We start from the raw sequence: 13,827 nt of genomic DNA, 5'->3' as shown, positions 1-13,827 counted from the left end.
AATTTTGCATTTGTTCATATGAATCTTTAATTTCGTAAATAGAAAGCGCAAGAATACTTCATACGCTGTATAGGCTAAACCTTGGGGCAGAACACATACAGATCATCCATTGCTGAAACTGAACATGTTTGGACAAATTTCATCACAACTGTATACTTTACAACCAGAAAATTGGTTTTATTTCTCTAAAATGTTTATTATCTACTAATTTCGATCACAAATTTGGAAGCAATAAAGTTTTGTAATAAAGTTAGCTAGCACATTTCGAGAGAATATTCTATTATAATTTTTAAAATAAAGCTTTTTGGGTAAGATTTAAATTACATTAAACACTGAATTGAATGTTTTCATGTGAAAGACTAATACAAACATGATATCATAACATGTTTCTTTTTTTGTTCAAATGTGTATATATATATATATATATAAAGTGGTCGTATTTAAAACCGTGTTAAATATAATTACTGTGTAAATCTATTTCTTATAATTGCAGACAAAGAGAAGCCAGGCGTCAATTCAATAATAAAATTACTAATATGATATATTTTCATTTATGTTGTCCGTATATCTCTAATACTATGCGCACAGTGTTCTCTGCACACATACACAATCCATCCTTCCGAGTACAGCATCATACATAAGTACATAATCTAACTTTCGTCTATATAATTCCTGCACAGCGTTAAGCCTAAACCTACTAATAATAACGTCCTGAAAACGTACACAGTCTACATGTTTCTATACAGTGCCCCGCATTAGCACACAATCTAACCTTCTTATGTAGAGTGTCGTGTAGATGTCACACAATATAAACTTGTGTAGAGTGTCATATACATGTACACAGTCTAACCTTCTCATGTAGCGTATCACGTACATGTATACAGCCCCCCTAACCTTCTTATGTAGTGTCATGTGCATATTGTACAGTATAACCTTCTCATGCAGAGTGTCATGTACATGTTCTTCTTGCTAAACAATTAGTTCTCTCTGCTAATAAAAGAGTTGAGTACCTTTCTTGGTTACTTTATTTGCTTATGAAACTTGTTTGATTAATATTAAAAAACATAAAGATTCAGTGTTATCCATGTATTGATCTGACTTTAGTACCAGATATGCTCATTCGCATTCCTTGGTGTTCTGTATGTGAAGTACCATGGGAACCCTCACTTCACTTAAATAATGAAATGTCTTTATCAGTTTACTGACGACAAATAAAACACATAATATCTCACAAAAAGAACACAATTTAAAATGAAATAAGTTACAAAAAAAGCAACTTACCAGTTACTATTCAGTTCTAATATAAAGATCGAATAAACTTCCTTTTGATCTAAAGTCATTAACAGCAGTAGTAGTAAGACCATGGTGCTTTTTACAAGATTTTTGTTTTATTATTTTAAAGATATAATGAACAAGCTGCTATATTTGAAGTTTAAGTTTATTTGACTTATAGAATAGAATGCTCCCTAACAACAGTAGATCGAAGCTTACCTTTGCCAAAACAAATCAGAAGAGTTCTCATTAGGAGGAATATTTTGCATTTTGTGTTTGCGTACAGAAGCAACATCTAGAGGAACTTGGTGAATGTCTATCTGTGTTCTTAAGTGTTGTTCTTGGCCTGTCATTTTGGCAAGTCTATACAAAACCTATTGAAACAGTTTATAATGGGTATGATATTGTGCATGATTTGGGTATAAATTTCGTTATTAAAGCTAATATTTTAATGTTATAAGTAAGTGCATATCATTTATTATAACTTATAAAAGTCATATATATAACTAAAAACACGAAAAATGAAGTACATGATGAAACTAGTCAAACAGCCCATCAGATAAAGTAAATACGATAACTGTTTTAATAACCCGAAAATAAAGTGAACTGATGGATAAACAAATCTCTTTTCTAATACAACAAGCTGTAACGGTTAGGCCTTTATTCGTAAATAGTATAATTCCGTAAATGATACACCAAATATTATCATAAATAATAATTGGATAAATCACGCAATATTATACTGATGGAAAAATACTAATAACAAATATCTATTAATTTCTTTAATTACCTTAACAATTGTAAACTCTTATCAGTCACGTCATAACTGAGACTAAGCACACATTATATGATAATTTAAACACGTTTAAAAAGCCTGCTTAAACTCATATTATGTGAAAAACCTTGTTTTAGAAACGCATGATAGCTTTCTTTACTTATATTTTCATAATTATGGAAAATAATAATTTTGCAAACTTTTCGATGGAAAATGATGCTTATGTAATGTATAAACTCTGAGATAATATAGCTAATTCTAAAACCCTAACTATGTAAGGTGTAAAAATCAAGCATGTAACGTTTTAAAAATCTTTCATTTATTTTACTAAAAACGTTTACAGAGTTATCACTGCTTGAAACCTAACTCAGTAAAGGCACTCTTTGTTTGTATCATAATCAAATGATGTCCTCTACTGATCCGTAGTTCGTTTTATTCCAGAAAAGTGTTGCGATTTGAGTACTGGTCAAGCTTACCTTAGAAAGTAAAAGCTCTAGTTTTGTTTTAGTGCTTTGTTCTAGTTCGACTATCCGAGCAAACTCTGTGTTTGACCGTTCCCACAAAGCAACTATTTCTTTGTTGTAAGAAACTGCATGACTTTCTACCCGTCGCCGTAAAGATGAACTACTCTCCCGCACCCCCTCAGCAGTAGATAATATTCTACTCAAATTGTTTTCCCATTCTTGAGGGCTCCTAGAACAAGCAAAAGTTAATTTGTAATAACTATATCTCTCGCAGGTTGATTAGCTATAACACACACACACATATATAATATTATTGTCAAATCATTTTCGTAGGCTCATACTATGTGATATGTCTCACTAAAATCCGAGTTTAAATACCCATAGTGGGCATAATACAGATAGCCCACTATGTAATTTTGTACTTAGAAACGAACAAATAAATTATAACCAGTATCTAGTTATAGTGGGTCAGTGATAAGTTTACAGAGTTTCGAGGCTAAAATCTGAATTTCAGTTCCACGCAGTGAACACAGTGCAGATAACCCATTGTGTAGGTTTGCTCCAGGAAATAAAATATAACTACCTAGATTCTTGTTATATTTTATTCTCTATTCTCTAGGCAATTTTGCTTACAAAAAGCTAATACCCCTGTAGAGAAAATTAGAAACTAAGTTAAGTATTTAACATCATCCTAGTTATTTTACCACCAAACGATATTTACTTGACTAGGAAAAAAACCACAAGCAAGGAAACAAGAAGAAAGATGTATGTCTTCTCAGATATAATGCATCTAACTTTTAGAAAAGATGTTAAGAGTTGTGATGAACTTTCATTCAAAGACTGCACTAATCTTTAATCAGTGTTAATTCTTGGCTCATTTGACCCAGACCAATAAGAATAGACTCTTATTCGTTCAAACTCTGCACTAATCTTTAGTCAGTGTTAATTCTTGGCTCATTTGACCCAGACCAATAAGAATAGACTCTTTTTCATTCGAATGCTGCACTAATCTTTAGTCAGTGTTAATTTTTGGCTTATTTGCCCCAGACCAATACGAATAGACCCTTATTCGTTCAAAGACTGCACTAATCTTTAGTCAGTGTTAATTCTTGGTTTATTTGACCCAGACCGATACAAATAGACTCTTATTCATTCAAAGACTGCAATAATCTTCAGTCAGTGTTTATTTCCAAGTCTTCAAGTGAATGAGATGAAAACGTTACATTATTTTCTTATTGAAACAGTTGCACACTAAACTTACTGATCACCATCTGATTTGCATATTGTTCAAAATGGATATCTGATGTTCCCTTAATAGAATTAAAAGAATTAAACATGCGTAAACAAAATGTGCTCATTTTGTTTACTTAAAAAAAAAAATGAAATAATCATCCATTATTTATCCAGATTCGTTCGTAACAGTACTTTTTAAATTCATATTTAACTTGTTTTACTTTCAAAAAAGCAATTCTGTGCTGAACGTCCGTAATTTTGGACTGGGCAATACTTCTTTAACTTAATAGATGAATTTGACCCACAGCCTCAAGCTGCAGAGCGTGATTTTTTTCTTTCGCAACAAGAGGACACGAACGTTGGACCCATGTATCTACAACTCGAAACATTAACCACTAGACCATGCTCAGTCTTTATCTACTTGGAGAAACAACAGTGTGTTACTTTTGCTTTTTTTATAGAAGAAATTATATTGTGTGAGTCTTTTTTTTTAACAGGAGAAACAATCGTATGTTACTCTCTCTTTGTTGCTTGTTGTATTTAAAACTACAGTGTTATTTTTCATATCACAGTGGATTAAGTACGTTTACTACCAGATTTAAACACTCGCTTTAACTTCATTTGCTAGAAAGTTTCAATAGAGGTAACTTGCAAAAAACATACCAAAAGTAGTTTAATATCAATCTGATTTACTCTATTTATGTGAAAGACTTGTTATTTTGAACTGTTTCAACCAACTTTGCTCACAAAATGTACTAGTTAGATATTTACATCTGTGACATAAAATAACCCTAATAAACAAAAAAAAAGATTAAATAAAACTCATCTCATAAATATGTACTGACGGCTTAATGGCTAGAAAGATTACATTTACTTATTAATACTCATATAATAAATACACAATCGGGCCTTACAACATATTGAGCTGTTGTTGTTTTTTGTGCTTTCAGTAGTGTTAGCATAGGTTTCAATTTAGATTACACAAACTGCTATAAACACGGGAGTAGTTTGCACATTATAATGTCTAACTCACATCAGGCTGATCGTTAAAACTAGATACTTAGTCCTTGTGTAGCTTATTGTTTAAATTTTAGATTGAGGATCCAAGGGTCGCGGGTTTGAGAGGAGATGCTACACCACATGCCAAAATTATCATACGTAACTAAAATGATAAAACCTAAAAAGACTACAATCTATCGATAAAAAAGTTGCAATATAGCTAGCAACTGTACTTATTTTGTATTACGAGTTGGCTCTGTGATAGATCTCAGAATTTTAGAACTGTCGACTCGAGTTTGAATCTGTACGACACCATAAACTATTTATGGTAATTTCAAATATGTGTGCATTATTAAAGTGACATTCAGTTGTTATGCTTGATTAAGAATAGTTGTCTTAAGGTGTGGTGATGCCAACTGGGTCAAGTGGTTAGGGCACTTGACTCGTAATCTGAGGATCAAACATGTTCTCTCTTTCAGTCATGGGAACGTCACAAGTGATAGTTAATCCCACTATTCATTGGTGAAAGAGTAGCCCAAGAGTTGGCGGTATATGATAATGACTAGCTGCCTTCGCCCTAGTTTTACATTGCTAAATTACGGATGGCTAGCGCAGATAGTTCTCGTATAGCTTTGTGTGAAATTTAAAACAAACAAAACCGACTGGGTGCCTTTTGTCTGGTGCGTAAGGGTACTGTGTGCAAAGGTGTCCTTCAAGTCATTAAGCAATCTTCTTTCATCATTGTCCCCCCCCCAGTGGCACATTGGTATCTTTGCGGACTTAAAATCCTAGAAACCGTTTTCGACACCCATGGTGGCAGAGTAAAGATAGCTCTCTGTGTAACTTTGTGCTTTACCACAAAAAAAAACAAAACAAAAACAATTTTATATGTTTCCTATATATAGTGAATTCATCTGCTTCATTCTTCACTTATAAAAATATTCGTGTATTTTATTTTACATTCTGCAGAGTCAGTATACACTATATTACCAAAAGTAATAACGTAGCAGCTTTAAGACGTAGGTGTCATATTTTCCATCAACCTTGTCCTACTAAAAGTGTATCTGTCTTTAGTGTTAGTCAAAACGTAATCAATGAAGTAGCACTTGCCACCAACGGAATAGACTGCCACCCAGTTACTGAGTAAATTCAAGTGCAGAAGAAGTTTTTGTACACTCTACCTCTCAGGCAGAATTCAAGTGCATAATAAAGTAGATTCAGACTAAAGCTAGCCTGTGAGCTAACCAAATCAATTTCTGGACATTATTTGTTTCAAACCAGTCTTAACATAACGAGTAGTATGACGTGTTTTTATACGATCATGAAGAAAGAAGTGATGAAGACAGAGCAGAATTGTCCAGAATGTCACATAACACGAAAAACATTCACAACTCTATTTAGCATTTTAGTGAACCGGGTCCGAGTCAGCTAAAACAGCCACACCTTAATGCTGTACCACAACTTTTCACGTCTGATTTTTTTAAACGGTCGGTATAAACCACTAACAATGTTCTTTGTCCATTTTCAATTTTCAACTATTATGTGAACAAATTGTTTAAGTTCACGGTTATAAGGAGAGACTTTCTGGACTGCAAGCAATCTATGTAATCCAGCAGCAACCATGGAATTTATTAAAATGGTCGTTGGTGATGAATCTGATCCTAGATTGAGGGTTTATTTTCATAACATGTTCAAAAACTACATGAGCTGTAAAGTGATAAACTTTGGTTGAATGATCGAATTGTTCATATAAGAAGGTACAGACTCCTTTCTTTTCTTAATTACACTTCCTACAATAGATTTGGGGTTGAACAGGCGATTGGATAATTATTTGAATGCTTTTACCATCAGTAGTTGAATCCAAGACCTATTTCTCTTTCAAGACCTTCAAGCTCCTTGTTTTCATGATGTCTAATCCCCATGTGGCTGTTTCAATCCAATTCAGTCTTGGTAGGTATTTCGATTGAAATACATTCAAATCTCATAAAAAGAACTAAAATCAGGGAGAAGAGACAGTTTCTCTTCAATCCGAGACTGGTTATCATATAAGAACCTAATCGGCTGATAATGGTTTGAAGGGAAATGCTTAAACGTTTGTTCAAGTGGGAGTTCTATCAATGTTACGTGACTTAGAGCTGGTCAAGGTATTTATGAGGGTTATATTTCGGCAGGCAAAAAATAGCTTTAATGGCTTAACTTGGCTGTTTATGTAAATTGTTGGCGTTTATAACCAATACGTTGCAGTGCATTATGGGATTTGTGTGAAAACTCAAAGGAACGGGCTTATTATTAGGTTCAAGTGTACCATAGTTTTGTTGTTATAGTGTATAATTTGTATATACTGACATGTTTCACAAGTAGTTAATTTATAAAAATGACTTATACTCACACTGTTTCGCCTAAAGTTACACTTTGGTTGTCATTTCTTCTAAAAGAAGTGTCACGACGAGAACAGTCTTGACTGACTAATAGATTGTCCACTTTCTTCAAAACACAATTTCTCAGCTCAAGTTCCATGTTTTCAATTTTACTATTTCAGAGAAAATAAAAACAAATTACGATATTGTAATAAATTAAGTAGCTAATCACCAAATTATGTATTAAAAGCGTTAAGAGTGTGCAACATGTATTAAAATATCTGAGTTCTGTAGTTCAAACGGTAAAAATAGTCGAATATTGTTGTTACTGATTTGGTATATAAATCTGTGTTTTTGGTTATCAGGTTATTTGCGTTATGAGTTTTTCTTGAATTATAACTGTCAGTAGCTGCATTTACTTATTGTTTTTTAGATTTTCTTTGTTATATAATGTGTTTCATTACCGTGTTTATTTCATTGACAATGGTTTTATTTACTTACAGTTTTTACCGTTCTTGTTTTTGCTTTATCTGATGCTTCTCTATAAATATCTTAGTGTTTTCTTTTTTATGATCTGCATGGGGAAACTTTTAACCAATGATACTTACCTAAAGGGGAAAGCTGGACTAATCCCAAAAAATACTCATTTGCCTCCAAGTACAACGGACTGAATTTTATATTGTACAAGAATAAAGTTGGCGTTGTGGACAAATCTAAATGTGAAATTTCTTCTCTCGGTGGAACTTGTTTGAATGTTACAGGGTAAAGGCTAAAGTAAATGTAAGAGTTTCAGGTTACATGACGTGGATAATCCATTGTGTCATTTGAACATTAAAGGGTAAAGGCTACAGTAAATATAAATGTTTGAGGTAACTGTGTGTGTTTTCTTATAGCAAAGCCACATCGGGTTATCTGCTTAGTTTACCGAGGAGAATCGAACCGCTGATTGTAGTGTTGGAAATCCATAGATTTACCGTTGTACTAGCGGGTGACTTCAGGTAACATGAAGTAGATAATTCAATGAGTTGTTTCAATGTTACAGGGTAAGGGCTACAGTAAATGTAAAGATTTCAGGTAACATGAAGTAGATAATTCAATGAGTTGTTTCAATGTTACAGGGTAAGGGCTACAGTAAATGTAAAGATTTCAGGTAACATGAAGTAGATAATTCAATGTGTTGTTTCAATGTTACAGGGTAAGGGCTACAGTAAATGTAAAGATTTCAGGTAACATGAAGTAGATAATTCAATGAGTTGTTTCAATGTTACAGGGTAAGGGCTACAGTAAATGTAAAGATTTCAGGTAACAGTGAATAATTCAATGTGTGGCTTCAAATGTTTTTCCACTATAATCTAGATTATAAAAGTAATTTGTAAATATACTTCACTTAATTAGCTCAAACGTCACATATTTCTCTATTACTAAAAGTCGGTGATCAGAAATAACAGTAGCTGAAAAGACTGATAACAAATGAATAGACATTTATTTAAATAGGGGATTATTTTCTTAGTCATACAACCTTAACTTTATACGAATGTTTTATCGAGCGATCGAGATTAAACATTGGCGAGTGTGCCATTTCGTCCGTCCTAAAGAATAAAGCGTAGAAAATTATTTATAATACAATCGCGTCATTTATTACACAATAAAGGAATTTCAGCATCAAGTTTCTTTGTTATTCTTATAATATACAACCATATTTAACAAACGGTCTTTACTTTTCAACTAAGTACTTGTTTTGAAATATTCTAAATGTCGACCGAAAGTACTGGTACATTTCTAACTCTCTCACTCAGATAAATAAAGGTCTACAAACCGAGGAAGTCCCTCAATGGCACAACGCTATTTCTACGGACTTTTTTTTACTAAAAACTGTGTTTCGATCCCGGAGGTGGGCTTAGCACAGATCGACCTTTGTGTGGTTTTGTACATAAAAACTAAAAAAACAACCTGAAAAAAGGAATATCCATTATGAAAAGCATTATCATCCTTTAAAAACCTGTATTTTGACATCATGTTGGTATACAAGAAATGTAAATTCCAGGACAACTGTTTATATAATCGTAAGAACCTCTTCAGGGAAAATTACAAAATAATAAATCGTCATATTCTTTAATAATAAAAACAAAACTGCTCTAGCTACATTAAGTTTTATAACTATTCTTACTTTTTTAGTTTTGTTATTGATTTGTTTTGAATTTTGCGTAAAACTAGTCGAAGGCTATCTGCGCTAGCCGTTCCTAATTTAGCAGTGTAAGACTAGAAATAATGCAGCTGCTCATCACCACCCACCGTCAATTCTTGGGCTACTCTTTTACCAACGAATAGTGGTATTGGCCGTCACATTATAACACCCCCATGGCTGAAAGGGCGAGCATGTTTGGTGTGAAGGGAGTTCAAACCCGCCACCTTCGGATTATGAGTCGAGTGCCTTAACCATCTGGCCATGCCGTGCCAAGTAAAAGGTAAAAAAAAATCATTCATTATATAAATTAAAGAGTAAAAGTATACGGATAAAGTCCATTCTAAGTTACTTTTTATTACACCATTGTAACTGTTTTATTTATCGACATAATGCTCATAAAATTGTCTTAAACAACTGGAGTTAAGATCTTCTAATGTTAAAGTACTGAATAAACAGGTCCAAAACTATTAACTCTTATCTTATTAAATATAGCGTTATTTCTCATACACAGAGCATTTGTTTGTCAGTAGAGATTTACAATTTTGTTTTTATCAGTTCAGCCTACTTCTGTCTCTAGAACCATAACATTTTGAGTCACTCAAGCCAGTTTTGTTATTCGTTCCACAATACAGCATTACTCCATCAACACATTCTGATTAAGACGAGAAAATATCTACTTTTTTTTTAGTCGTGTCAACACTATAACTAATAAGTCACATCTTTCCTACGAGGTCATGTCTCATATGTTTATAAAACGTAGCATGAATTAACAATAATTAATATTGACTTAAACTAGATACGTCATATACATAATTAAAATAAATTTCAAACTATTTCTCACACGCAAATGTTTTATTTAAGTAAATTATAAAGAAATTTGCTAGAGGGCAGAAAATCTTCAACCATGTAACTTTAATGAGACACATTTTAACTTTAACTTTTCAGAAGTACACAAACAACCACTTTAGCTTTACAGAGAAAGAACTTATTGTCTTTATTACCTCTGCAGTGACTGCATCTCTTCTTCAAATTTCGTCATTTTTTCTTGTTGAGCTTGTAAGAAAGCAACCTCCTAGAAAAGTTTTACAAGGTGTAATTTTAAAATCAATCTCTTATTGTCGTTCAATCAAGAAAAAAAATTAACAATCACTTGCTGACATTAAATGATATAAAATTAAAAATTCTCAGAATTTCTTATTTCGAAAGCTAATAATCTGTTCAAAGATGCACACAAGATAAAAAGTGATCTTTTCAACTAATATCAAAAATTGTAATTTTGGTCACTTGAATGTAGTTAAAGAGATGGATTTAAAAAATTGATTTCATTATTTAAAAAAACACGTGTTACCATAAAGTAAAATTGAAACTTTCGTTAAAATCACAAAATAAATAAATGATATGGAAAACAATCATTGATGTCGCTATAACTAAGAGCCTTCACCCCCCCAGAGGCACAACGGCATGTCTGCAGACTCACATCGCCAGAAACCGGGTTTCGATACCCGTGGTGGGCAAAGCACATATAGCCCATTCTGTAGCTTTGTTGCTTAATTCCAATCAATCAATCAAACTAAGAGTCAAATACAAAGTATTCTTCTGATACACTTAACTGTTAACAGTGACTTATTTCTGTTACGTTACAGGACCGGCACAGAGAGGTGGTTAGGGCGCTAGAGTCGCAATTTGGGGGTCGTGGGTTCGAATCCCCCTTACACTAAAGATGCTCGTCATTTTAGTTGTTTGGGCGTAATAATATTATGGTCAATTCCACTATTCGTTGGAGAAAAGTAACGCAAAAGTTGGAGGTGGATGGTGATGACTAGCGGCATTTCTTATAGTCTTACACTGCTGAATTAGGGACAGCTAGGGCAGATAGCCTTTAACTAGTTTTACGCAAAATTCAAAACAAACTGTTCTGTTAGTTTGGGCAGGTTATTTTAACTATAACTAATGTCATTAAAAGGATCACAGGGCCCGGCATGGCCTAGCGCGTTAAGGCGTGCGCTTCGTAATCTGAGGGTCGCGGGTTCGCGCCCGAGTCGCGCCAAACATGCTCGCCCTCCCAGCCGTGGGGCGTTTTAATGTGACGGTCAATCCCACTATTCGTTGGTAAAAGAGTAGCCCAAGAGTTGGCGGTGGGTGGTGATGACTAGCTGCCTTCCCTCTAGTCTTACACTGCTAAATTAGGGACGGCTAGCACAGATAGCCCTCGAGTAGCTTTGTGCAAAATTCCAAAACAAACAAACAAACAATTAAAAGGAACAAAATGACGAATACAATGAATAGCTATGATGACTCGTTTTGGTACTTTTTCCAACTAAATGTTTATCTCAGCTCTGGCATATTTATTTTAGCAGTCCTAACTGTTGAAGTTACACTTCAGTCCCTGGTAGTTTATAGAAGTGCTTGTGTCAGACATTTTACGCATAATCGTCCCTCATTTTTAAGTGATAAATAATAAAGTAAGCAGATATTCAACAGCACCCACCACCAACTCTTGTGCTACTCTCGTATGACTATGGAGTGGTATTTGACCTTCATCCTTATCGCCTTCCCACGACTATAAAGTGCAGCTTACATTTTTGTGGCAAAAAATGTTCAGTGCTTGTTCTTTTCTTTTTTATAGTTGCATATTCGAATGAAACAACCCACTTATAACTTCCAAATTTCAAAGAAACACATTTTGTCATATCACTGGTGAATCTTATTGCTATTGATACAAAAAATTCTAAATGTTTACAAACTCTTCATTAAGTATTCAATATTGGAATTTGATTATTCTTACTTTAATGCCACACTGGGTACTTTATAGCAGTATTATTTAGAAATAATCGGTATTTTCTACCTTTTCATCAAGAAAAGTAAACTCTTTAAAATTCACCTGAAATGTTTTCAAAATTATAATGCAAGTTTAAAGTGGAAACTTGGTCAAGGAAGTAGTTAGGTTCTTTTCGCCCTAGTTACCTATTGTTTTAGGATATACCTCTATGGTATCACACAAGTTTTCTCGTGGAAATGATTGTTGTAAAGTATAGCATACTATAATCACATGTTGTTGTTTTGATCTCTACTAAGCCTCTCCAAAGGAAAATATTTCGTGACGCTAGAATGATAACAAAATGCACAGTAGAGATAAAAAAGTATGAATAATAGTAGCTCCAAATGAGAACAAAGATGGTGAAAAGATAAAGTTATTAAAATTTTGTGGGTAAGAAAACTTTTCCCTTACAATCACCTTTAACCCTTCCTATTTGACTAATCACAGTGATATATTGGAATATTTGTATTTATAGCAAATCTACTGATGCTATCAACTCTAATCCCTAATTTTGAGCTGTTGAGAGAAGGAAGCCAGTCAACGTCGCCATATCATCTATCATCTACGCTAAAGAATTGACTGTCACTCTTATAACATACCCACAGCCCACAGTGCGGGGAATATTTTATTGTATTGAACAGATTCGAAAACCGTTCACCAAATTCGTATTTCAGAGCTCTAAGACAGGGCAGTGAATGTAACAGGAAAGTAAGAAACTTTCAGATAAATTATTAATATCTACCTAGATTATTGTAAATTCTAAACTTAATTACAGGTGGCTCGGCAGCGACTCCAAAGGCTAACACTAAATATCGGATTTCTATATACGTGGTAGGCGAAACATAGATAGCAAACTGCATAGCTTTGTGCTTAATAACAAACAAACAAACGTGAATTGCAGCATTCGTCATTGAGCTAACGGATCAAATTCATTTAAAATGGGCACAGTTTAAAAAACTAAATAAATGTAGAATACAGTTTTTATGTTATTGTTGAATACAAAACTTATTTTGTTAATAGCTAATACTGGCGCAATCTAGTAGGTGCAAAGCACGCATATATGTACAGAAGTTTCGTCTATGTGTCCTTCTTGTCGTGACCACATGGTCAGGTGGTTAAGGCACTCGACTCGTAATCCAAGGTTCGCAGGTTCGAATCCCCGTCAATTCAAACATGCTCGCCCTTTCAGCCGTGGGAGCGTTATAATGTTTCGGTCAATCCCACTATTCGTTGGTAAAAGAGTAGCCCAAGAGTTGGCGATGGGTGGTGATGACTAGCTGCCTTCCCTCTAGTCTTACACAGCTAAATTAGAGCTTGCTGGCTTTGCGCGAAATTCAAGAGAACAAAAACCTTATTGTCGTATATTTAACTAGATGTAGGTCAGATAGACCTCGAGTAGGTTTACGCGAAATTCAAAAACAAGTTTACACAACATTTACTACATTTTTATATCGCGTGTCGTCTATTGGCATATATATCAGTAAAAAAACGTCCATAATAAAATAAAATGTGTTTGTTTTTTAAATTTCGCGCAAAGCTATTAGAGGACTATCTGCGCTAGTCGTTCCTAATTTAGCAGTGTAAGACTAGAGGAAAGCCAGCTAGTCATCACCACCCACTGCCAACTTTTGGGCTACTCTTTTACCAACGAATAGTGGAATTGACCGTCACATTATAACGCCCCCCACGGCTGAAAGAGAAAGCAAGTTCGGTGCGACGGGATT

At 33.9% G+C, this 13,827-nt stretch overlaps 1 protein-coding gene across 1 annotated transcript; it reads right to left on the bottom strand.

Annotated features, from left to right (window-relative positions):
* Positions 1-1,116: 1,116 nt before the first annotated feature.
* Positions 1,117-10,439, bottom strand: LOC143232438 (uncharacterized). The gene is made up of 5 exons (XM_076467894.1): positions 10,287-10,439; positions 7,133-7,273; positions 2,524-2,740; positions 1,492-1,646; positions 1,117-1,201 (listed from the first exon to the last, which is right to left on the bottom strand). Exons 1-5 carry the CDS (start codon positions 10,322-10,324, stop codon positions 1,117-1,119), a joined length of 636 nt encoding a protein of 211 aa, XP_076324009.1. The 5' UTR covers positions 10,325-10,439.
* Positions 10,440-13,827: the final 3,388 nt, after the last annotated feature.

The sequence above is a fragment of the Tachypleus tridentatus genome, chromosome 11, assembly GCF_004210375.1.
Source record: "Tachypleus tridentatus isolate NWPU-2018 chromosome 11, ASM421037v1, whole genome shotgun sequence".
Classification (NCBI taxonomy): domain Eukaryota; kingdom Metazoa; phylum Arthropoda; class Merostomata; order Xiphosura; family Limulidae; genus Tachypleus; species Tachypleus tridentatus.
The sequence above is the reverse complement of the archived record's forward strand: the minus strand, read 5'-3'. Positions and strand labels throughout refer to the sequence as shown.

Coding starts and splice junctions, on each gene's coding strand:
- LOC143232438 (XM_076467894.1), bottom strand. CDS start 10,324: ATGACGAAATTTGAAGAAGAGATGCAGTCACTGCAGAG. Junction 2,741..7,132: donor GTAACTTTAGGCGAAACAGT/GTGAGTATAAGT, acceptor TGCTTGTTCTAG/GAGCCCTCAAGAATGGGAAA. Junction 1,647..2,523: donor TAGAGCTTTTACTTTCTAAG/GTAAGCTTGACC, acceptor CTGTTTCAATAG/GTTTTGTATAGACTTGCCAA.